This window comes from Anthonomus grandis, chromosome 5 (assembly GCF_022605725.1).
Source record: "Anthonomus grandis grandis chromosome 5, icAntGran1.3, whole genome shotgun sequence".
Classification (NCBI taxonomy): Eukaryota; Metazoa; Arthropoda; class Insecta; order Coleoptera; family Curculionidae; genus Anthonomus; species Anthonomus grandis.
Genome location: NC_065550.1, coordinates 20914600 through 20939019, shown reverse-complemented (window position 1 = coordinate 20939019; position 24420 = coordinate 20914600). Strand labels below are relative to the sequence as shown.

General features: G+C 29.2%; 3 protein-coding genes across 4 annotated transcripts in view; 2 read left to right on the top strand and 1 right to left on the bottom strand.

The window, feature by feature from the left end:
- LOC126736350 (homeotic protein Sex combs reduced) overlaps positions 1–24420 on the top strand; it is a 74717-nt gene that overhangs the window by 47348 nt on the left and 2949 nt on the right. The window contains exon 2 of one of the 2 annotated variants that reach the window (XM_050440665.1): positions 19453–19665. In XM_050440665.1, coding sequence (XP_050296622.1) covers positions 19453–19665 — 213 coding nt within the window. Of the gene's footprint in view, positions 1–19452; positions 19803–24420 lie in introns of both variants that reach the window. The other variant, XM_050440667.1, reaches the window with a different exon arrangement.
- LOC126736352 (uncharacterized) lies at positions 1121–2949 on the top strand. The gene is made up of 2 exons (XM_050440669.1): positions 1121–1617; positions 2681–2949. Exons 1-2 carry the CDS (start codon positions 1298–1300, stop codon positions 2844–2846), a joined length of 486 nt encoding a protein of 161 aa, XP_050296626.1. The 5' UTR covers positions 1121–1297; the 3' UTR covers positions 2847–2949.
- LOC126736351 (uncharacterized) lies at positions 1773–3211 on the bottom strand. Its single transcript, XM_050440668.1, has 2 exons — positions 3034–3211; positions 1773–2647 (listed from the first exon to the last, which is right to left on the bottom strand). The coding sequence occupies exons 1-2, from the start codon at positions 3209–3211 to the stop codon at positions 1848–1850; spliced, it is 978 nt and encodes a 325-aa protein (XP_050296625.1). The 3' UTR covers positions 1773–1847.

Sequence of the window (24420 nt, the reverse complement as noted above, 5' to 3'; positions counted from 1 at the left end):
CTGGATAAGCCGCGACAGCGTCTGGAGTGATCCAGAAATGGGAAAACATGGGTGCTATTTCTGTCCGAAATTCTTACTTCGTATTAAGTGATGGCAATAGTAACGGCCTCTTCGGATACACGTCATATTAAATTTACTTGAATAAAAGGTAAATTGATTTATTTTGTGTTGGTTGGATTTGAACATTTCTTAAAAAAATACTATTGTTCAGAGATATGTAAAAATCTAATTCCTTGTAAAATTTTTCTAATAATTTTTTTATAAAATTGACCTTTAAACGACTTTGTAAGGCTTACCTCAAACTAAGGTTTATTATAATTAAAAATATTACTTAATTTAAACCCCTATATTTCTAAACTTTAAAAATTTATCATTTATATTGCGTCTTATATGCTTTTTTTAGATACTCTTAGCGTAAAACTCTGAATAATACATAAAAAGTAAATAAAAATCATATATGTCGCACTATAATGATATAAAACGGTACTTTGTTTACAAATACTTTATTGATGCTTCCTATTAGTAACAAAGAGATTGTTTATTATCAGTAAATGAATAATTTATCATTATTAATAATTGCATATTGTGATTGTTATAATAGAGCAAGTGTATATTTTTTTTGAATATCAAAAAATTTTAAATTACATTTTAACAAATAAAGCAGCCGTTCAGCAATACGATCTTCATTATATATGCTGTATGACTTTAAAAAGACATGATGCGTAATGTGCTAATGTAATTTTTTTCTGTTCATTTTGCTACGGTGGAGTTACATCTCCATAAAGCGCAAAATAATAACACGCCATGGAATTTAATAAAAAGAAATGTCATAATTAATAAATATATTATCACCGGCCTAAATTTTTATCCCAATTTTATTTACATATATATAATGTGCTCATTTCAGATATCAAAACTTAACTTTAAATTTTCTCTTATCTCTCATCCCACTAATGCCCTACAGGTTTTACGAAAACTAAATCATATTTCATTAACACAAATCGATATGGCTTGGCATGTGTCAACGGCACTTTTTCTAAAACGATTTTCCCTTCGTCCCTCGCGTCGCATTGTGATCGGCCTGCCGACCCGTCACTGAAAGATAGACTTTAAGGGTAAAAACACACGAGGCGGTTTGCAAGCGGTTTGCGCCGCGACGGCGGCCGGTGGACCGCCGCTCGACTTAAAACACACGCGACGGCTTTTGCAACTACGAACGGCACGAAAAATTACAAGATCAGTTTGATGTTGCCAAGCTTTGCGTACAGTTTACAGTTTTTTATTTATCGTGAGCAAAATGGACTCCGACAGTGAAGATGATTTTTTATTTTTGTTGGCGGCATCGGCACTGGCATTACGCAAAAAACCAAAAAAAAAAAATAGAACGAAACGTAAGCTATGGATACATCCCATAGTTATGGAAAGAAACAAGAAGGGATATTTCAATACCATCTATAAGGAGATTTGTGAAGATCCGGAAAATTGTTTAAATTTCACCAGAATGTCAAAGGAATCATACCAGGAGTTACTTTTATTGATACAAGAGCCATGTACAAAAGCTAATACCATTATGAGAGATAGCATATCAGTGCAAGAAAAGCTTTTGATAACTTTAAGGTAGGTGATGAATTTATACCTATTTCTACAATTTTTGTCTTTATTAAATTATTGGTTATACCCCGTTTGCCTGCCTAATGAGGATTTAGTTACCTACTCCACATCTACTCGAAATAGTATTAACTCAATGGAAGTCTTAAAAAAACGCCTAAAAATGAACTAGATATAGATATAATATATTTAAACACAAACAAAAACAAACAAAAAAAAACTAAATTAAACTTATATGCCTATAAACTCATATGCTCTGAACCATCAAGAGAATATGGTGAGAATTGGGATTCGGGTGGCGCAACTCGTTGTAGCCCAGAAGGCCCTGGCTGATTCTGAAGGTGTGGTGTTGAAGTTGGTTGATGTTGTTGTGGTAATGAATTCTGTGGAGGCAATGAATGTGTATACCATGATGGTGGTTCAACGTGGGGTTGGAAGTGACTAGGTGGTTCGGAGAATGTAGTAGCATGATGTTGGTGTGGAGGTGGACAAATATGCCTATTTAATAAAGCCATCAATTCCATTCTGACCAACAACTTGTTATCAACTGGAATTTTTTTAAAAAATGGCAACAATGACAACAAAAAATGCTTGTCATCATCCACACTTTTTTTTTCTTTCATCAGTTTTCCTTTTTGAATATCGGTATGTGTTTGAAGAGCTTCACACAAAACTGTTTCTACCGAATCATTTTTTTTCTTCTTAATGCGCTCTTCACCATAATGCTGTTGCTGCTGCCTTTTTCGGGATTCCCGCTTGGTTGTATTTGGTTGATCTGGTGGCTCTATCGATGCATCTTCATCTGTACCTTCCTGAGGCGTGGCTGCAGTCTCATCATCTGTGGCTGCCAATTCATGTGTTGCATCGAGCGAACTCTCTGTTGCCCTTCTTTGGACCACATCCGACAAAAATGAGAGCTGTTGGGCAAACATATATGGGGTTTTTCCTTTCCGGCCTTGCCCAGATTTGCCTTTACTTTCGGAAAGGTGTTTGGAATATCTGTCCCTGACATTTTTCCATTTTTTTTGTAGCATAGGACCTAAAAAATTAACGAAATTTTATGTTTTTTCAGGTACCTAACAACTGGTTGTTCATTTGTGGATTTGCTCTATGCATTTAGAATTGGAAAATCTACAGCAAGTTTGATTGTTCAAGAAGTTTGTAAAGCACTATGGGCGCATGTTAGGCAAATGGCTTTTCCAGTTTTAAATGCCGAAAAGTGGATGGAAATCGCATGACAATTTGACAGTTGATTCATTTAGCAAAGGGAATCCAAGATCATTAAATGGCCGAGATAAATTTGCAAATTATTTTGTTAATATTTATCCACTAGAGTGGCAAAACGAATCAATATAAACTATATGTATATTATATCATTATTATTAAAATAAACGTACCTACTTATAGCATATAATATGTACATACCTATAATTTTTTTTTCCTCAACAGAAGCAGCTGCGCTTAGAAATTCTGTAGTAACTTCTTCCCATGCCTGTTTTTTTTTTATTTTGTTTGAATAATTATCATCACGCATATCCCAAATCGCTGGCCTCAATTGAACCTCAGTAATTAATTTTTCTATGTTGAATTCCCTGGTTTCCATAATAAATGAACACTTTTCAACACTGCACAAAAAAAAACGCACCAAAAAACCCTACGTGTGGTTTGCAACACAGAAGATAAGTAAATGATGTGCCGCGGTAGTGCCGCTAAAGCAATAAAAACCAAGCGGCGTGCCGGCGGCCCATGGTATCGAGCAGGGTACGCGCGTCGGACGCCGCGTTTTATGGGATTAGGCGGCGCCGTCTGTTTCAAAGCTCACAAGTCCCATAAACGAGGCGCCGAGCTCGACCACGGCGCGACAACCGTCGCGGCGCAAACCGCTTGCAAACCGCCTCGTGTGTTTCCACCCAAAATCAAATCAAATCGTCATGCGTTGTTCCTGCTTCAATGTCATCGCTACGGTTTCCATCTCTGACTCTTACAAAATTATGAAGAACACAACAGGCTTTAATTACGTCTTCAGCTAGATGCCGCCAACAAAAATAAAAAATCATCTTCACTGTCGGAGTCCATTTTGCTCACGATAAATAAAAAACTGTGAACATACGCAAAGCTTGGCAACATCAAACTGATCTTGTAATTTTTCGTGCCGTTCGTAGTTAGGAAAGCCGTCGCGTGTGTTTTAAGTCGAGCGGCGGTCCACCGGCCGCCGTCGCGGCGCAAACCGCTTGCAAACAGCCTCGTGTGTTTTTACCCTAATTGAACACGAATAGAGCCGCGTTCTCAAAAATGTCCCTTGCTTGGAATTTCTATCGATGTGTTCCAGAATTTTAAAGATTTTTAGTTACTAGTAAATACGTTATCTCTATATTTTTCCTAGTTTTTTAAGAGTTATTATTTTATTTAATATACTTTTTGCGAATTATGGTAGCATTGATTTTATTAGTATGCTATAAATCTTTTAATTTTAAATGCATAACTTAAATGGATGTGAGACCTTTTTTGTTTTGAAGGAATTAATTAACTAAAAATTTAAAACAATTAATGTGAAGAAATTACATAGTTGCAATATCAATACAGTACTTGAGCCCGATATTTTTATAACAACAAAATAGCACTGAAAAATTTGCGCGTGTTCTCTAATAGATGCAAGCTATAACTTACTTTAGTCTAGAAGTAATTATTATTACTATATAGCAATAATTAAATTCAACATTTTTTAACAACAAATTAAAAATCTGCAAACCAGTCATTAAATACAATTTGTCCCACAAGAGTAAAACTCGCGCGTTGACAATTTTACTATTTTCAGTTCGTTTATAATAGCTAATAAATCCCTTAATATTTCTAAAAGCTTAAATAAACGCTCATACCTTTCAAGTATCTTTTTTTGTTAAAAACTAAAAATTGTAATCATAATTATCATCAATCAACCGAAGGATTTTAATCCTATTGCATTTCTGATGCAACATGAGCTTTAATTTAGTTTTAAATTCCTTAGCTGTATTAAGTGCCACCTGTTTAAGAACATTTGCACTTAAATAAAAGAAGCTAAGCTGCTCTATAGTTTTGGATTTTATATTATTTTTTTTTATTATATCGAGAATCATGTCTGTGCTCTTTATCTATGCTTTATGCCCTGTAATTAAAAAAAACAAGCTTTGTGTCAAAAATATTTGTTTTTTATATAAACAAAACTGCTCGATAGAGTTTTTTTCATAAATAATTTTAAAAAGTAATTTTTTAACTACTTCAGCTAATCTTAAATGCATCTTAGCCACCCCGCCCAATGCACGAAGGCACAAGAAGGCCATATGTTAACTAAGTTTAAGACAAAACGTGATAAACAAAATTTCAACTATTACGTATATGTTTTTATAAAACCAAAAAATAGTAATCAAACATCTTATTTTCGAGATAGTTAACATAATGATCCCACCCATCCACACACTTTAAGCCTTTCTGGAAACTCAATATTTTTAATTTTTAAACGGATTGTATTTCTCAATTGTATCGAAAATTATAAGCCATCTTCGGTTGATTTGCCCTAGCAAAAGCCATATTGACTTTTGAGAAGTATATTATTTTTCTCTAAATAAGTTGTAAGCGTTCGTTTAAGTATTTTTTATAAATCATTTAAAAAAATAGTTATTACCACAATTGGTAAATAATTAAATATTTCATAGTAGTCCTATAATAATTTTTATTATTGTCTCTTTAAATATATCTAGAAAAACACCCTTCAGAATAAATTTTTAATTTTATAGGCTAAGGACTTAAGGACACTAAGGGCTAAATAAACACATCTGTTTCTTTTACAACTTTCAAAGTTTTTTTGTCTTCTGTCTGTGTTTTCATCTTTACCTGGGGTACATATTGAAACTTCTTATTTCATATCATTTTTAAAAAAATGCAACTCAGTGGCCAATTTCAATCGAAAAACTTATTAAGCACCCTCAATAGGTATTGAAACCAAAAGATTAGGATAAACAGTCCAGAATAAAAAGTATTATCATATAGCATTCGTTGAGGAACATATATAACATACGAATGAATTCTTTTTCTAAATAAAATAAAATAATAATAAATGTCACCTGTACAATGTCTTTTAAATAAATGCCTTAGTTGAAGACACTCACAAAACAATCTCATTAATTATATATTCAAATAAAGCCTTTGCTTTATCTATAAATGTTTAATAGAGGCATAACCTTCGAAGTGAGTTGATCTGAAATTCTTATCCTAAGTGAAAATACTAAATCGGTCAGAAAAATGGGAAACCATTTGATTATCCTTTCCAAGAGAAGAAAATGAGTTATGAGTACACAGAGTAGAGTTAAAAATATGCCAGATTAGTGAGGGTTAGCCAGGCCACAAAAATATGCCAGATTAGTGAGAGAGTTAGTGATAGACGCTAGACTGACTCTCGGCGAGCTGATCCACGAAAAAAGAATCCACGAAACTTCATATACTATAAGTATACATGCCTACCATAGACGCACCAGATGATGAAATAGAAGAAATTTACAAAACCATTAAATAAATCATATGCGATCCGCCGAATAAAAATATTATGGTAATAATAGGAGATTTTAATGGAAAATGAGAAAACTTGTACAGAACAATAGGGAAGTATGGTTTGGGAATGAAAAAAAGAAAGAGGTGAGAGACTAATATTTGCTAAAAGACTACAGTTCGGTATAGATCGATTCGGTATGATCTCGCCATAATGAACTCACCCTTCCAACATTATCCACAAAGACTCTACACCGAGACCTCATCCAACAAGCAGGATAAAAAACAAATAGATTACGTGATGATAAAAACGAGATGGAGGACATCAATTAGCTACGTGAAGGCGAAATCTTATGTGTGTATCTGATTATAAACCACCACAGGCTGTGTTCCAGATCAAACTTCACACACTAAAAAAAACTTAAAATAAGAGAAAGAAAATCGTTAAAACCCGAAGCAAAAGAAAAATTTCACAAAAAATCAGACACCTCTAAAAAGTCAAACCAAAATCTGACAGGAAAGAAAAACATGGATCACGAAAGCAGCAGGGCGATGCAAACAAGACGACAGAAGTGTCAAACAAAAACACTGAATAACGAAGAAAACTACACGGAAGATGAAATAATCCGAGGGCAAGATCAAGAAACCAAACTCACCGATGAAGCAGAAAAAGCTGCAAGAAATAAATCTCTAAATCAAACCTTAATGCTGACGAGACAAAAATAGTAAAATAAATAGAATATGTGAGAAATTAGAAAAACACGCAAATAGCACCGAGCCACCTGAACTATATGAAAAAAGTGAATTATGTAGCACGTGAGTTCAAAAGACACTTATAAAGCATACAGGATTCGAATGGCAACTTAATAAGAAATACAGAGAGACTAACACAATATACCAATATGCCAAAAATAATGGCAGTCAGAAAAGTAGCCACAAGACTGGTGCGAATCAATATTTATACTCCCCCATAAAAAAGGATCACACACGAACAGCAATACCTACAAATCAATAATTGCACTGATACCATATGTCAGCAAGGTACTACTCAATATAATTAACCCCTAAAGTTATATCTCGTCCATTAGATACCAGATGAACAACCAGGTTTTACGCCTGGAAATGGCAGATGCGAACAGATCTTAAATGCACGACATTGAAAAATAAATGTTAACTTAATGTTAAGATGTATTTATGATTTGTTGACTATCATAAGGCATTTATTTCAGTAAAATACGATAAGTTCTGGAAAATTTTAAGCAAAATGGGATTTTCTTACTTAATTTAACTCATTTAAAATCTCTATGAGAACAACAGCGTTAAAGTCAATAACGTATACTCAGAAATATTCATAACTAAGGCAGGGGTAAGACAAGGGTATATGTAATCTTCCTTAATTTTCAGCATATACACAGTATACGGAATGCGCGTGGTAATGAATGTGCCAAGGCGGATGACACCCTCATTATAACATCAAATGAGGAAGGACTAGTAGATGATAGTAAAACCTATGTCCTAAAAATCAACGAATTCAAGACAAAAGTGATTTATCGAGTAAGCAAATCCTAACTAGCACCAAGATATGAAGTATGGAAAAATTTCAGTGCTTCGGATCCACGATAATAAATAGAGGATAATCGGAACTTCGAAGGCGATTGGCAATAGCACGTACTGCAACCACACGGCTGACAAAAATTTGGAAATACACAAGCATAACTAAGAACATCAAAGATTAATTCAAATGCTAATCTTTCCCATAGCAACGTACGCAGCTGAGACTTGGACAACTGAAAAAGTAGACAAAAACAAAATCAATGGTTTTGAGATGACTTTACACCGCTCAAACTTATTAAGGTACCATATCCCTACCAAGAATAAACCGTCTGGGAAGAGAGAAGGCTTCTTAATTAATTATTTAATATTTAATTTATTTTACTCCCAAATATCAATTCTTAAGATAGTATAGTGGAATGAGGTCAGTTACCTTAAAGCAATTTCTTTGTAGTAATCTTCATGAGAAAGTTTGACCATTAAGGCTTATTGCATGCAATTGTAGGTGCTGAACATCCGACTTGCTATAGACTCCTTTACTGTAGTTTAGTTGCTTAAAAGCCTTTTATTAAAAAAATTAGTAACGAAATGCATTAAAATACTAAGCGATAATAAATTTCTTTATTTTTCTGTTTTGTATTTTTTCATAAATACCTTGTTTATCATTTTCTTATAATGGAAAAAAATGTATAATAAAACTCTTTTCAGTTAAAGGTTAAGCCTAACTTATTTTGCTAGAATATAAATTTTAACTAAATAATGGACCTAACTGGGAGCATTCTCGATAGAAAATTAAAATAAAAAGTATGGAACGCAGTCGTGAGATGTCAGTCACAACCCGATATAGAGAACGTTCGAAAAGACCCACCGGTCCGCCAACACGACTAGCTCCATCAATCACTCGTGCCTTGAAAACAGTTGAAACAAAAGCAGCGGGAAATTCGAATTGTATAAGATTCTAACAACGAATGCCAACAAGGCCGCGAATGACGCTTTTTTTTTCATCGGGACCGATACAAAACCCGGAAAACTTTTCATAAATGGAAGATTGATGGCTGTCAGGTTTCTTTGGTTTCGATTACTCTGGATCGTGTTTTGAAAAGCCGCGCCGCCATACCACCCCGAACGGTGGTGGGTGTATAAAAGAGTAATGGATAAAACACACAAAAACTCACTTTAGACACGTTTTTTTAAGTGCGAGGTATTTTGTGCGATGTGATCTTACTGGAGTAAATAAATTACGTAGAAAAATTACTTTTATCATTATCAGCAGCTGTGTGAAAAAGCTATTCAAATTAGCGTTTTAATGTACATGAATATTAATTTAAGAAAAATCATTCATTTATAATCCGATTAATAAGTTGCGATTTAATGTTAATTATACAAATAATAAAAATTATGGTTTGTTATTGGATAAACGATTGTTTTAATCGTCATGATTAATGAGTGTCTTTGAGTCTGTTATTTGATAAGGATTATTTATCAGTTGTTCATGATTTATAAATATTACAAAATTATCATTGTAACGTTTTTTTAGTAGTTTCGAATTTGTTTTGTGAAATTATAATAGGGTGATATAAATATACCTACTTTTTTCGATTATTTTAACAGAAACTGATATTTTATTATTATATTATTAAAAAAAATTGGTATTAACTTACAAAATAGTGTCAAAAAAATAAAAAATGATAACAAAGAAAACAAAATAAGAAGCGTGTTGAAAGGTATTCATAATAGGGTTGGGTTGGGTTTGGCTGGAATATTAATTCAAGAAAAATTTAAATTAATCTATTTATTAAGCTGCATTTTTGTGTATATATATATATATATATTATAAATTATGATTTGTTGTTAAATTAATTTTTTATGTACACACTTAAATACACTGTTATTAAAAAGCAGTCATTGTTTTTCCATCAAGTTTTTATAACTTTTTTTAAAAATAAAAAGCATAACTTAATAGGGTCTCACTGTTTTTAAAAGATTTATTTTTAAATATCTATAAATGATTAATAACATTACACTAAACTGTTTATTGATTGAAAAACACTTTGAAATTTTATATTATTGTTAATAATTTTATTTAATATTTTTATCACAGGTAAGCCAACATTGTAAATTAAAAAAAGCCATTCTTATTACTTAGCATAAAAGTATGAAATATTAGCGGTAACATAAAATAATAATCAAACATTTTATTGACACAGGGTGACAAAAGGCAAAGAATTTTTATAGCGGTCTTTAACAATTTCCAATGAAGAAAGTTCATATAGCTAAAAGTAACATACGTTGGTCAAAATACATAAATTTAACTATTAATTTTAAAATAAGATAAAATAATTAATGTCACAAAAAAAGTTATAGATACTGCGGACTAATTCCCAGGTATTGCAATTTTTAATAAACTATTATTATTATTATTATTATTTTAGGGACGTTATTTTTGATGTTGTTGCCTGATATGAAAAAGAAGATTTACATAACCCAGTATTATGTTTTGGAATATTTATAATAATTTTTAAATTTTTTCCTCTCAATATAACGGCTAATGCTAAATTTCATTGTTGCAGTGCTAATTGTTGTTAATAATGAAATGTTTAATGCTAATCTAACATTAATTAATACAGATAAAAGTAGTTAAGAAGTTATAATATTAACATAAACGAAGATAAAAATTAAACAAAATTAACAAAAACATTAAGAAATTATGAACACGTTATTTTTTTATTACAGAGTAATAAAAAAATTACAATTTAAAATATGCAGGAGCGTTATTCTAAAGACTTCTCTTCCTATATAAAACGTATAATTTCTTACTACTTTTACGCAATATTTTACATGACAACTCAAATATATTTTATTGCTTATTAAAAGTTCTCATCGATCATATTCCGATCCATAAATAACAGTCCGAAAAAAACTTATTCTTTCACAATATACCGATTACTAATTGAACAACATTAAAAACACATAAGATATCAAGAAACGACATGCCACAACGTCACCCTAAGTGAAAAGGAAACAGTTGTTCACGCCCATGATCGTTAACAGATTTAACCGAGAGCTAAGTATTTTGTATACAGATATGGTTGCAATGGGTTAGACCTGTCAATCATATAGAGCGTCTCGAGCATCATGGCTTCTGTCAGCGAGTGTGTATTTAATTTTGACGGCGATATCTTTATGGCTGGTGATGGCCATGTTTTAATATAGGAGTTGAAATGTCTATTTAGTTAGTGAAATTTATTGTACTTGCATGTTTTTAAATAAAAAGTGTACAAAGTTTACAATTTTGATTAGTCTGTATTAATGATTAACTCGAGTAAAAGTGTTTAAAAACATAAGCAATAATAAAATAAAAAAGTATCGAGAACCAAAACTATTGATACAAGCGTAGAGGTTTTATAAGAATTATAGTTTGCTATATAGGTTGCTGTAATAGAAAATTATTGAGCTACCTAAAGTTCTAATTACTTTAGTATAATAGTAATTAAAGATTTGAGCTGAGAAATAGATAGTACATAAATTTGATAAATCTGATAGTAATTCTACAGGCAATTTCTTCTTAAGGGGACAATCATACTGTTAATTGAGCTATTATTATAGAGGAAGTGCCCACTAAATTCTATTACTTGTCCAACAAGAATTACTATACACAGTGTAATTTTTTTATACTGGATTTCATAGATATTAAAAATTAAACTAAATATAAAAACATTTCAATTAAAAATGATTTTAGTTTTACGAGAAGTTACATCATACAAGATAGAAGAAGCTTATTACAAAAATAATCCTTAATAATCATTTAGTCAATAAAATTAAAATAAAATTCTCTATTTATTAGGAATAAAAATAGTATGATTTATAGTTAATAACATATAATATATTTCAATAGAAATAGGATTGTTTGTAACCTTAAATAAACTGCTTTTTACTTACTAACATTTATCGAGCAATTATGTAAAAAATTGGCATGAATTAGATATATCAAAATTTGGGTAATATGTCAGTGCTATATATAGATTTTGTTTTAAATTTACTCAATAACTTGAAATAAAAAGAAACTATTTATTTCTAACATATATAAATTAAGAAAATGGTATTATGAAATTAATTATACCAAAATGTTAAAGAATAACTAATTTCAAGTTTTTTTTATTCAAAAGTTTCATTCTGTCATTATAGATATCTATAACGTTAAAAATGAATTAAGAAAATTGCAAAAATAACCCTATCATTTAGTCATTTAAACCCAAATAAAATTCTCTATTTATTGATCATAAAAAATAGTACGGTTTCTATTTAAAAACATATGAATTTTTATAAAAATAGGATTTTTTAAAGCTTTTAAGTAAATCCTGTTTTTAAAACTAACATTTTCGAAGATAATATTATTAAAATTGGTATAAATCAGATATAACAAAATTGCTATATTTTGAAAAAACAAATGTTAATTTTGAAAGGTGAAAAAATATTCTATAATAAAAGTATTTATTGTTTAAATAAAGAAAAAACTGCAGTTGTTTGCTTATTTAAGCAATTTTGTATCTGCAGGGATTTTGTATCCAATATCCCTGTAATAAACACAAAAAAACTTACCCTATGTAAATCAAAATTATTATAATTTAATATATCTGTTTTTCGCCAAAATAATAAAATATAATATTTTATAGTTGGGTCACGTGTCTTATATATGAATAAGCTAATCGTTAATTAAGATTTTATTACTTCTCTGAGAGAGAAGTACTCCTGAAAGAATAAAGGCCTAATATAATAGCAAGTTATGCTTAATATGTTTTTTATTTTTGAATATAATTGGAAAATAGTAATATATTCAGCTATAAAATTAAGTTTTTTTTTCATGTTTCTTGACTTTTTTATAAATATAAAATTTATCTTTCAGAACTATCAAATTCTCGGATTGTATATAATGGTGATAAAAGAGCAAATTTTTAACAATGGATTTGTGGGAAGACCATTGTCGCAAGCATTTTATGATTATCTGTTTCACTAAAATACTTCTTTCCAGAATTCTACTTGATTCTTATTCTACAATCAGTAAATGTAATCTGAATAATATAAAAAAGTCCTATACACTGACTACTATCTTCAGTTATAGTTATTTCTTGCCTGACAAAGGAAAAGGGAAGTAATTTATTTTAAACTCTGAGAATGCTACTGATATATTATTAGTGCGATCGTAAATAACAATAATTAAATCGTTGTAAACAATAAAAGGATGAACTTCTGATGCCTGAAAGAAATTAATTTCACATTATGCTTCAACTATAAGTAATTTTAGATAAAGCTACAGATTATGTAACAAAGCTTTTATTTACTAAACTAAATTTTTTCAACTACAACATACCAAGTAAGTGAAATCATTGCAAAAATTTAGTTCTAGTCAAATGTAAAATATAACTCTATTAATATCTTAATCATAAAGAATATCAGTTTAGCTGAATCTAAAGTAAGTATATTACACTTAAAGACAGTAGTAAAATTAACGCACCATTATTATATTTTGAAAAATTCATTTATAAAAAATAAAGAAAACAAATTTAAAATTAAACCTAACTCACACAATAATTAATGAGAGGTATGTCTTCCTTTATTTTAAATAAAAGCACGTCAGCGATTATACATGCTTAAAATAACAGATCTTTGGTTTGCTTGATATAATTCCATATCTAGTAAATATTTTCAGTAACCAAATTTAAGTTGTTAGGAGGTTTTTGAAAGTGGTGGTAGATCATGTCTCAAATATTCTTAATTGGGATAAGATCAGGATTCTTTGCGGGCGAATCCACAGTCCAACGTCAATGAAATAATTTTGCACAATTTAGGCAAATTGCGGTGTACTAGAATCGTACTAAAATAAAAAATTCTCACTAATAAAGGGGTTAAAAGGTATCACATATTCTTGCAGGATATCCCTAGTATTACTAATCACCAAGCTATAGTGCAAGCAGTTAAAGTGATTTTTCATCAAAACATAATCAACTCTCTTCTTAATAATCTGGTGTCTTGGAAGTTACATTGGATTTATCTTTTATTTTGTCTTTGCTTTAACTCTTACACGTCTATCTGACTTGAAGAGATTAAATCTGGTTTTGTCTGCTCAAAGAATTTTCCAGACTTATTAACCCGATCGATGTCTCTAGTACAATTAAACTTTGCTCTATAATGTCTCTCTGTAAACTACTGATTGGCATTTTATAATAAACATTATACTCCATTGTACATCACAAATATAAATTTTTTTATTTAAATGATAAATTTAGGCAAGAAAACGTAAAAGTCAATTAAAGTAGATTAATTTAAATTTTATCTGATTCAAAAAAAACACCGGTATAAATTTAGAATGTGTACTATGGCAGTTTAAAATAAAAATAAATATTTCCTTTCTATTTGAATTTCCAAAAATAATTCGAAATAATTCAGTGGTACGTTAATTTTTCTGCCCAATTAATAATACTTGCTATACTTTAAAAATAAAAATTTTAAACTTACAATATCTAATTAGATCTCCTTATTGATAATATATATTTATGTTATGATATTAATAAGTTGTGATTGTGTTCATATATTCAACTTAAGGGATCCAAAGACTTGGAATCTTGTAAAATTTTAGTGTACCACCAAGAATTATAACTGTTACGAACCATATTTGTCTTAAATAATGATACACACACCACTAGAAATTATTGTCTATTTTTCAAAGGTCACCTGCGCTAAAAATTAATAAATATATTTTCTAAGCCTATGCAAATCCCTTTATTATTAATAGGAACTAGTCCATTGCAAGTACTTAAATTTCACCTAGAATCACAAACGCAGTTAATTCTTTAATTTACATTCATTTCCATTAAATATTATTATTATCCGATACTCAGAGTAATAATCCTAGTAAATCCGTGTTATGCTTTTAATCAATTTATATTTTAATTTCTGTTGAATTCTATTAGGTTAGCTAGAATTATTATATGCTAATAATAAAGACATGTATTTATCATGCTTTATTCGAATTTGGCGATGTTTAGTTAATTTTAGTTAACTTGGAACATTTCTATTAACATTAAATCTATAAAATATTAATCGGGAATAAATATAAATGAATTTTACCATTTGTGCCCTAAATAGAAAAGCGTAGTGAGGTACAAAATAATAAACTAAACCCTCCTATGGATGTAGTTACAAGATATCCTCTACAAAAGCTTTTAATATATATTTACTTTTAGAGCCATATCCTATATTCAAGTAAATTATTTTACTAGCTGGGATTTTAAGCATATTATATTGTATGTATCGTAAACAATTCCTCTTTCCAAATAAAAATTGCTTTATTTTGAAAAAACTTGATTTAAATTTAAATAATTTAAGTGGGTCTTTCATAAAATATGACCAGCTTGTTAGTTAGCGAAAGCCATTACGTCTTGAAATTGTTAATTTGTACAGTAGACAAATTTTCAGCGTCAGTCAGGCAGCTCGTGCGTATAACTACACCTACGTAGCGTAGGTGTGTTCGAATAGGTGCAACCCCAATTAAACTATTTGGTCATGTAAACGTACTTTTAGAACATTTGGCAGCTGATCCGGACACGGACCAGTGACACGCAGCAGTATAATTCATCAGGGCAGAGGTGTTTGTTGCCTCGATAAATCTTTTTTATCTCTGGCAGTGGGCCAAATCTTAGACCGGAGATAAGTCATTTTCGTGGTCCATGTTGACCTGTTTGTTATTTATCGCATTCGTTCAAATAAACTTACTATGCTATAAAATCGTAAAGAAAATCTGTAATATTTTATTAAACTACAAACTTATCAAAGATTAAATGCTCTCTTAAGCATTTCTTTATTTTGTAATTAGGCCTTATAGCATCCTCAAATAATCTCAGCATTTTCTTGTAATCCCACCAACTAATAATTTTTGAGATTTCATCTTGACTAACCGACGTTCTCAGTTTCGAAATCCGTATTTTCGGTTTTCCCTGTCACATTTGAAATAAACTAACATTTGCTTTCGCTGTAAATCTCGACAGTCGAAAAAAAAAACTAGATGCTACGCTAAATTTACTTATCCCTAACATCATCAAAAATATATGTACGTCATATTATTTGAAATAGATGAGCAACTGTTCTCCGTTAATGATTTATATTGGACGAATTAAATATCTTAGTTATTACCAACAGACGTAGTTGCATTTTATTATAGGATAAAGTAAGTTTTATAAAGTCGGCGTCATTATTGGTGTTTCTTTTTGAAATTTAGCTAATGACTTGGAGTTAAATTAGGAAATGATATTAGAAAATTAATCACATCGAAATTTTAATAATTAGCTCATTGCAAGTTTTGCTGATAAACCTAAATTTAGTTTAAGTATTAATGTATATCAGTGACCTACCATATAAATACAGGGTGCTTCAGAACTATGGGATCAAACTTCTGGGGGTTGTTCAATGCAACAGAAGAATCCATTTGAGTATAGGAACCCATGTCCGGAAATGCGTCACTACGCCACTACGGCCCTAAGACGCGTTACAATTTATAAAAAATATTTATTACCTAAATAGGATCTGCTGCATTTATTTTTAACTTTTGTACATAATACCATAACAACAATTGTTTAAAACCAACGCTTATCAATGTCAATTCTCAATGTCATGTTTAAAAATTTTATAGCTTACAATTTTTAAACATTTATTGCTAATGGAAACCTTTACCAATCCAGAATTGGCGGATATGCATTTTGGCTTACGGAGCAACAAACTGCAATGCACGAGCAGCATCGCGGTTGTATCATGAACGTTATCCCGAACGACAGCATCCTGGATACAAAAAGTTTATTGCGGTTCATCGGCGACTAGCTGAGACAGGCATGTTTAAGACCAAGATGCATGATACTGATGTTGCTCGAACCGTAACAACAGTCGAATTTGAAGAAGAGGTGCTTCAGCGAGTTGCCGATGAATGATCAAATAGCACACGTGACGTCGCTAAGAATATAAATAAGAGTAACGCTTCTGTCTGGCGGGTACTACACGAGCAACAACTCCAGCCTTACCACTTCCAGAAAGTTCTAGGTATGACTGCAGCCGATTATCATCCTAGAGTTCAATTTTGTCGATGGCTTCTGATCACATCTTTGCACAACCAAATTTTTTACGATATGTTTTGTGGACCGATGAAGCTTTTCACAAGAGACGGTATTTTTAATAGTAGGAATAGCCATGTTTGGGATGAAGAAAAACCTTATGCAATTTTTCCAAGAAAACATCAGAATCATTAGTCTGTCAACGTATGGGCAGGCATTGTTGAACCGGAACGGTTAACAGGACCTATTTATCTGCGTTTCTTGGAGGAAGTTCTCCCAGAACTCCTTGAAAATGTTCCACTAAACGTTAGACAGCAAATGTGGTTTCAGCATGATGGAGCGCCGGCTCACTTTGCTGTACAAGTACGGCTTAGCGGTTTGGGCACCGTTGGATTGCCAGAGGTGGAGCAGTTTATTGGCCTCCTAGGTCACCCGATTTAACGTCGCTCGATTTTTTCTTGTGGGGACATGTAAAGTCTTTAGCCTACGAAACTCCAGTAGAATCAGAGCTAGACTTAATTGAACGAATAACAGCAGCATTTGAAATCATTCACGAGGATCAAATTTTTAGTATAGTCCGCCAAAAATTTTGAACAATTGTTGTGATGGTATCATATACAAAAGGTAAAAATAAATGCATCAGATCCTATTTAGGTAATTAATATTTTTTCTAAATTTAAACGCCTTAGGGCCGTAGTGGCGTAGTGACACATTTCCGGACATGGGTTCCTATACTCAAATGGATTCTACTGTTGCACTGAACAACCCCTAGAAGTTTGATCCCATATATAATCTTATCAATTAGCCTACTGCAATTTGCACGATGGATGATATCAAAAGAAATATTTCAATTATTTTTATTACTGGGGTCTGATGCTAAAGACAGCCAATAACTCTGCACACTATAAATCAAAGATGGTATTTTTTATCAGAGATTTTAAAGAAAGTGTTGTTGGGCATTTATAATTATCCATAAATCGTTAACTGCATTTCATGAATTTTACTGATATAGTCCAAGGGTCATAGTAAGTATATCATCAGCCTGAAATAGAATATTTGATAAAATTATATCTAATGTCATTCCAGTAAAATAATAAATTAAGTATTTTTACTTTTTGGTTTGTCAAAGCACAACCTTATAAAAAATTACTAACCCAAAATGTACAAGAGGTTCTGCTGTAATTAACAAAAAGCATTGCCTAAATATTTACAGCTTTTAAGGCACTTTAATTGCTCTGACAGTCTGTTGATTGTTGATTTTTTATATAAATATCATCTATTAATAAATTATTACGTAATATGATAAAATTTACTTGCATCAATTACTTTCTCTTAATAAAATTTGAAAATCACAAGACTTTCGAAAAATCAAAGCAGTAACGCCTAAAAATAACTAAATCTTCAAGAAGCATAAATTCTAATTTAAAATAAAATAGGCAGAGTAACCTATAACTCCTTTAAGACACAAGAAGAATGTAAGCACTTTTTTTGAAAATTAAAAATTTGTCAATAAAAGAAATAAAAGAAATATAGTACGAAAATGGAAGAAATTAAGACAAGGAAGGCTGTTAAAAATTTGAAACTGAAAAATATAAAAAGACAAATAAGAACTTATACATTAAGCAAGAAATTCTTTTAATCCTGAACAATCTTGAAAGTTCAAATCTATTACAAAAACCTAAAAATAGCTATATATAATTGGCCTATAAAATCTAAAATCTGATGTTTAATAATACTAAAGCATTTAGAGAAAAAAAAATTAATACCTTTATAAATCAACAATTCTGGTAGGTACCAAGAATGAAGCTTCAATTTGTTAATAAAAAGACATATTTAGTCTTTATAAAAGACTGGGTAAAAAAATTGTAAGAACTAGTTATAAATGTAAAAACTAAATATTAAAAGAAAAAAAGGGAGCAAGAGAAAAGATAAACACATACCTATACACATCAAAATTCTTATTTCTGAAGCTTTATTAGCTACCAGTTTCTAATTTCATATTATCTAATAATAATTATTTTATATTAGCAAATTTACTTTTTTTTACATACAATTTATATTTTAAAGCAAGCTGAATAAAAATTAATGTGCTGACTGTAAGCTACTAAGTGAAATTGCTAAATCATAGATTATCAATTCCATATGGCCTAACTATTTCAACAACAGTAGTGAGATTCTAATAAATTCTAATAAATTAATAACTTTTTTCATTTGGCGGTTCTACAACTATGATTGCACAGTTTGAGTTAATTTTTAAAATCCTTTAATCTGAAAATTTAGTTGCACACATAATCAACTTGCACATATTATCAAAATACTCTTGAAATATGTTTTTGGCAATAAATACAATATATTTTATCACACTCCTTTATATAGGGTTATTAAAAAAATGAATAGTGAGATCTAGACTTTTTCAAGTTTTTAAATTATAATCTGGTAAAATGCAAACTTAATCATAACTTTACAGCATGTGTTACAAAACACTGGTAATGTTTACACTTTATATAAATTTTAAATAGACTGTTTTATTATAGAAAATTAAATTAGTCATATAAGTACCTAAAATTCTAAAGCTAAATTAAAAAAATAAATTTTTAATAATTTGTACTGCGAGTTATCAATCATATATCTATTAGTACAATAATATTGACAACTTAACTAATTTTTTTATTATTTTCAGGTACCGTGAACGCCAACGGAGAAACGAAACGGCAAAGAACTTCCTACACAAGATACCAAACGTTAGAACTAGAAAAAGAATTCCACTTTAATAGATACCTTACGAGGCGACGAAGGATAGAAATAGCCCACGCGTTATGTCTGACAGAGAGGCAAATAAAGATCTGGTTCCAAAACAGACGAATGAAGTGGAAGAAGGAACACAAGATGGCCAGTATGAATATCGTTCCTTATCACATGAGTCCTTATGGACACCCTTATCAATTTGACTTGCATCCCAGTCAATTCGCTCATCTTGCCACTTAGGATTTTTATTGTGATATTTCTCATGTGTGATCTTTGTTTTATTAGGTATTTTTATTTTATTTTTTTTTATTTATATATTTTTAGTGGAGCTTTTTTAATATTTTTGCTTTGGTTTCCTTAATTTGCTCGAAACAGTATTTGGTTATGGGCACTTTATTTTTTGCGTATTTTGCAGTTTGCTTTGAATATATTAAAACCTTAACGTCATCCGTCATTTATATTAAAAATAATGTAGAACTCTATTTTTAGTTAGTACGTTATCTAGATTTCTTTAAATGAATAGCGTTTTAAAGTAATATTTCATTATAGTATTGCCCAAGTTAAAAAGAACTTTTTTGGACAAATTTATTTTATGGAGAATTTTATTTTCTTATATAATCTGTAGACTAAAAATCAATAATTTTTTTTTTATGTGAATGCTTAGAATATAAATTTAAAGTAATTTAAAAAATCTATTAACAATTCAAGTTTTACAAGAAATTAACCAAAAAAGTTCTTATATTTTCTGTTACATTCAAATAATTTTAATGTAGTAAATAAATAAATAAATAAAGGATTTCCTATTAAACTAAACGTTACTATATGAGTCTTAATAACGCAGTATTTGATCAGATAAGATAATGAACATAAATAGGATTTTGCTGTCTAGAGCAATAGGTCATAAAATACATTAAATTAGATAATTAATTTTTTTCTTAACAGATCGGTTTGAAAGTAGATTTTTTAGGATTTCTATTATGTACTTTACGACTATTTTAGGAATACGAAGTTAATAAAAATATAAGAAACTATAGTTTAAGTTGTAAAAAATTTAAAGGAGACACAAATTCGGTAATTTACAGGGCCACTTTATAAAGAAAGTTCCTATTAGAACACTTTTTGCTTATACTAAATCTACTTTTCTTAATTTAAGAATAATAAATATTAAAAATCATTCAGTCATCTTTCAAATTTTATTTGTAAATGTAATAGAAATACTTTCTAAAATTTTAGTTTAATTAAATATTACTAAATAAAGTATAAAATTTTAAGTAATAAAACTCAAATAATTTGCAATAATAAAAAAAATGCATAACTTAATTGGATTTAAATATATATATTTTTATTTATATAGTATCAAAGTTTTAAATAAACTGTACAGTTTTTCATAAATTATTTTTTATATCTGCAAAATTCATGTTACTTTTTGTAAAAGTATTTTTAAAGTAAGTTTTTAAATAAAATTTTTAATTCTAATTTTTTAAATATATAAAACTTTATAGATCAAAATCTTGAAGACTTTACATAGACTTTATTGGTTGCTCCCCCACACTGTAATGCAGGAATTTATTATAGATTTTACTAGAGATAAATATACTAGTTTTAGTAATATATGGAACTGTCTTGGCTGGTATAATTTATGAATAGGTTTTCTAATTTTAGTAAGTTGATATATTTTGATATGTGCTTTTGATATGTGATCTTCATTTACAGTCCGGTTTGCCAGAAAACTAGATTTGGCCCTTGTGACCAAAAAGTAGGCGAAGTTACATTAGGTCGTGTTTATCGTCAAATAATTAAAATCAAATCAAGTCTTTATGATAATAATCATTTTCATTAAGGCAATTTCTACTTTCTGTCGTATATCTTACTAATTTCATCCCTTGATTAGTATGACCGTTCTTAAATTAATTCTCTTTATTCAGTCAACAAATTTAGCAATTCATTTACACAAAGTTCAATATCTTAGTTAAATAGCGTTAAATAACTCCAAAAATTTCAAATTTTAGTTATTACATCTATGACTATAAAAAACAATAATTTATTAATTTCCATAGAAAAACAAGTCATATTTTGTAATGTATTTCAAAGATGGTGCCGTATTGTTGTTTATTTGCAATAACTCTAAATTTATGTTTGTCCTATTTCAATAATGTAATAACTTAGATATAATTGAACAGAAGAAAATTTTAAAACCAAAAATGTAAAAGAAAACCTTACGAAACTTTAAAACCAGCGATATATAATTAAAGTTAAAAAAACACTTTTAATTGACTTAATTGAGAGAAAAAAAGACCTGTTAGATCTTTCGAGAAATTTGAATAGTTACATCCGACCTGTCTATCGGTCATTTTAGAAAAATCTTTTAGAAAAAACGCATAAAGTAGAAGAAGGGTCTTCTGAATCAGGTTCTAAGTAATTTTAAAAAACATTTTTTCATTTTCAATAAAACATTTTTAAATTTTAAATGCAAAACATAATATTTAATTATTATTATTAGTTATAGTTAACGCACATAATATAAAATAAAAATTTAATAAGAAATTTAGTTCAATATTATAAAAACTCACGAAAAGTCCAAACTTCTATTACTATAAATCAAAAATATCCAAAACTTCTTACGTATTAAATCATCTTAAATACCTTTTATCTCTAAACTTTTACTTGCATACGTAAAAAAATATCGTAGAGAAATATATTTTACTTTATATTGCATAAAATTCAATACTCTTTATTTTTCCAAAAATTGTCACTTTTATTAATTACGTTATTGAAATGAGGTATAAGAAATAGCTTGATATGAGGAATAATGTGGATCCCAACACTGTACCCTAATGTATACCGAAAAACATTTACGCAATGTATAATTAAGTTTTACTCTTTAGGTTCTGTTGCTTAGATATAATTTAAACAGGCTATTGGCAGTGCTTTTATATCCTATTTATTTTGTTAATTAGTTGAGTAGAATACAAAGTGTACAGTGTCAAATGCTTTACTTAAATCATAAAATATGCGTATGCACAGATGTTCTGCAATTATCTTTAAATCCATATTGCTGCTTTGAGATTATTTTGTTTTTCTAAAAAAACTTGTTTAGTCTAGTTTTTATACACTTTTGAATTAATTTTGAAAGATTGCTGGTTAGTGCTATTGGCCGATAAATACTGAAAACTTTTTTGTCTCCAGATTTATAAATAAGAGATATATTCGCGTTTTTTAAGTACAGTGGAAATTGGCCTCAAAGGCTGAAGCATATATACATTTTTGTATTTTAATGTAACTACAGTAATCTTGTCAGTATCAGGAGTAGAGTTGTTTTCGATATTCTGTTGTACGCTTTTATTTCATTTTTAATAATCGATCTAAAAAACCTAAAACTTAAAACTGATTAACCATTTCTTTAGCTATTATACATAAGTAACTACTTAGACATCTTAATATCTGAAGAACTTCTATTCGCTTTTCATTATTTAATGAATTTATATAATTTTTCCTTTTTTCCTTCTTACTAGTTACCTGGTTGGTAATTTTCCATGTTTGTTTATAATCATTTTTATATTTTTCTAATTCTAGAGTAAAAGTGATTATTTTATAATTGTATAATAAAGCTTAAATTATAGAAATAAATCGCAGGTGGATAAATAATATTTAGTTTTTTAAGTTTTTCTTATTAAGGCAACTAGCTCCTGCGGTATTTATGGTTTTATCTTACTCTTTATTTGCTTTATATCAGTAGCATCACTATTAAAAAATTATTTTTTATTAACAGACTTGAAATAAAACAGTTAATATAATATTTATTATTGTTAAAAAAAAAATTAACAAAATTATACTTTTAGTCATATTTATTTACTTATTAATATTATTCCTAATCATATTTATACTTATAAAATTTAAACTTTAAAATTAACAGAAAAAATTAATTTGCTTTTAATTATTCGCGGTTTTTTATAAATTTTTGGACTTTTATGTTTTCCAAATTAGAATTAAAGTCGTTCTTATTAAATTAAAATAATTTGTAAAGAAACTAGGAGATTTATCAGAGTTCATAATATTATTAATATTTTTTTTTAATTTTAAAAGAAATTTCAAATAATATATTATAGTAGCCAAAAGATAAAATAACGAGTTTGAGGAAAAAATAAAAATGTTTTTATTGAAATTTAAGATTACGGCATCAATAAATAGTCAAAAAAAAAGTTAGAGTTAGTTAAAAAAGAATTATAAAACGCAACAAAATAAATATAAAAAATTAGCTGAATTATTTCTCGTGATCTGAGGTTGTAAGCTCATTTTATAAGTTTGTAAGCTATTTTTTTTGTTGCATGTAGGTAAAAAAATTACATTAGATGATCGATTTATATATTTTGGTCGACGTTTTAATCTTTATGAGATCATCTTCGAAACACTAAAAGATACACAGAAACATAAATAAAATTATACATTCTGGCATATTTAAAAAGGTTAAAGTTTCTCACACGGTAAAAGTTATAATTAGTTTTCAATTAAAAGTTAGTTTTCATTAGTCTATATAATTTAAGTATTTTGTATTAAATTATCTCTTTTAAAAAACCGATTATCAAGGTGTTAATCACCACAAAAATTTAAAAAAAAGATAAATTTGTAGGATAATCTTCTTTCAAGAGAGTTTCTAATTCTTTATAGAGGACAAAAAGTAAAACAACATAGAGGTTTGTTACAAATTATTAGGATGAGTATACCTGTAATTTCTCTAAAAAGATTGCAGAACAATTTATTGAAGATAATATTGGTAATGCTTTAAAGAATAAAAATACTACCAAATGGTTGCTTTTAAAATTAAAAGCAAAGGCACCAAAGGACCTAGAAACTAATGCAATCTTTAAAATTCTATGTTTTGCGAATGTGATGGTGTTTACATCGG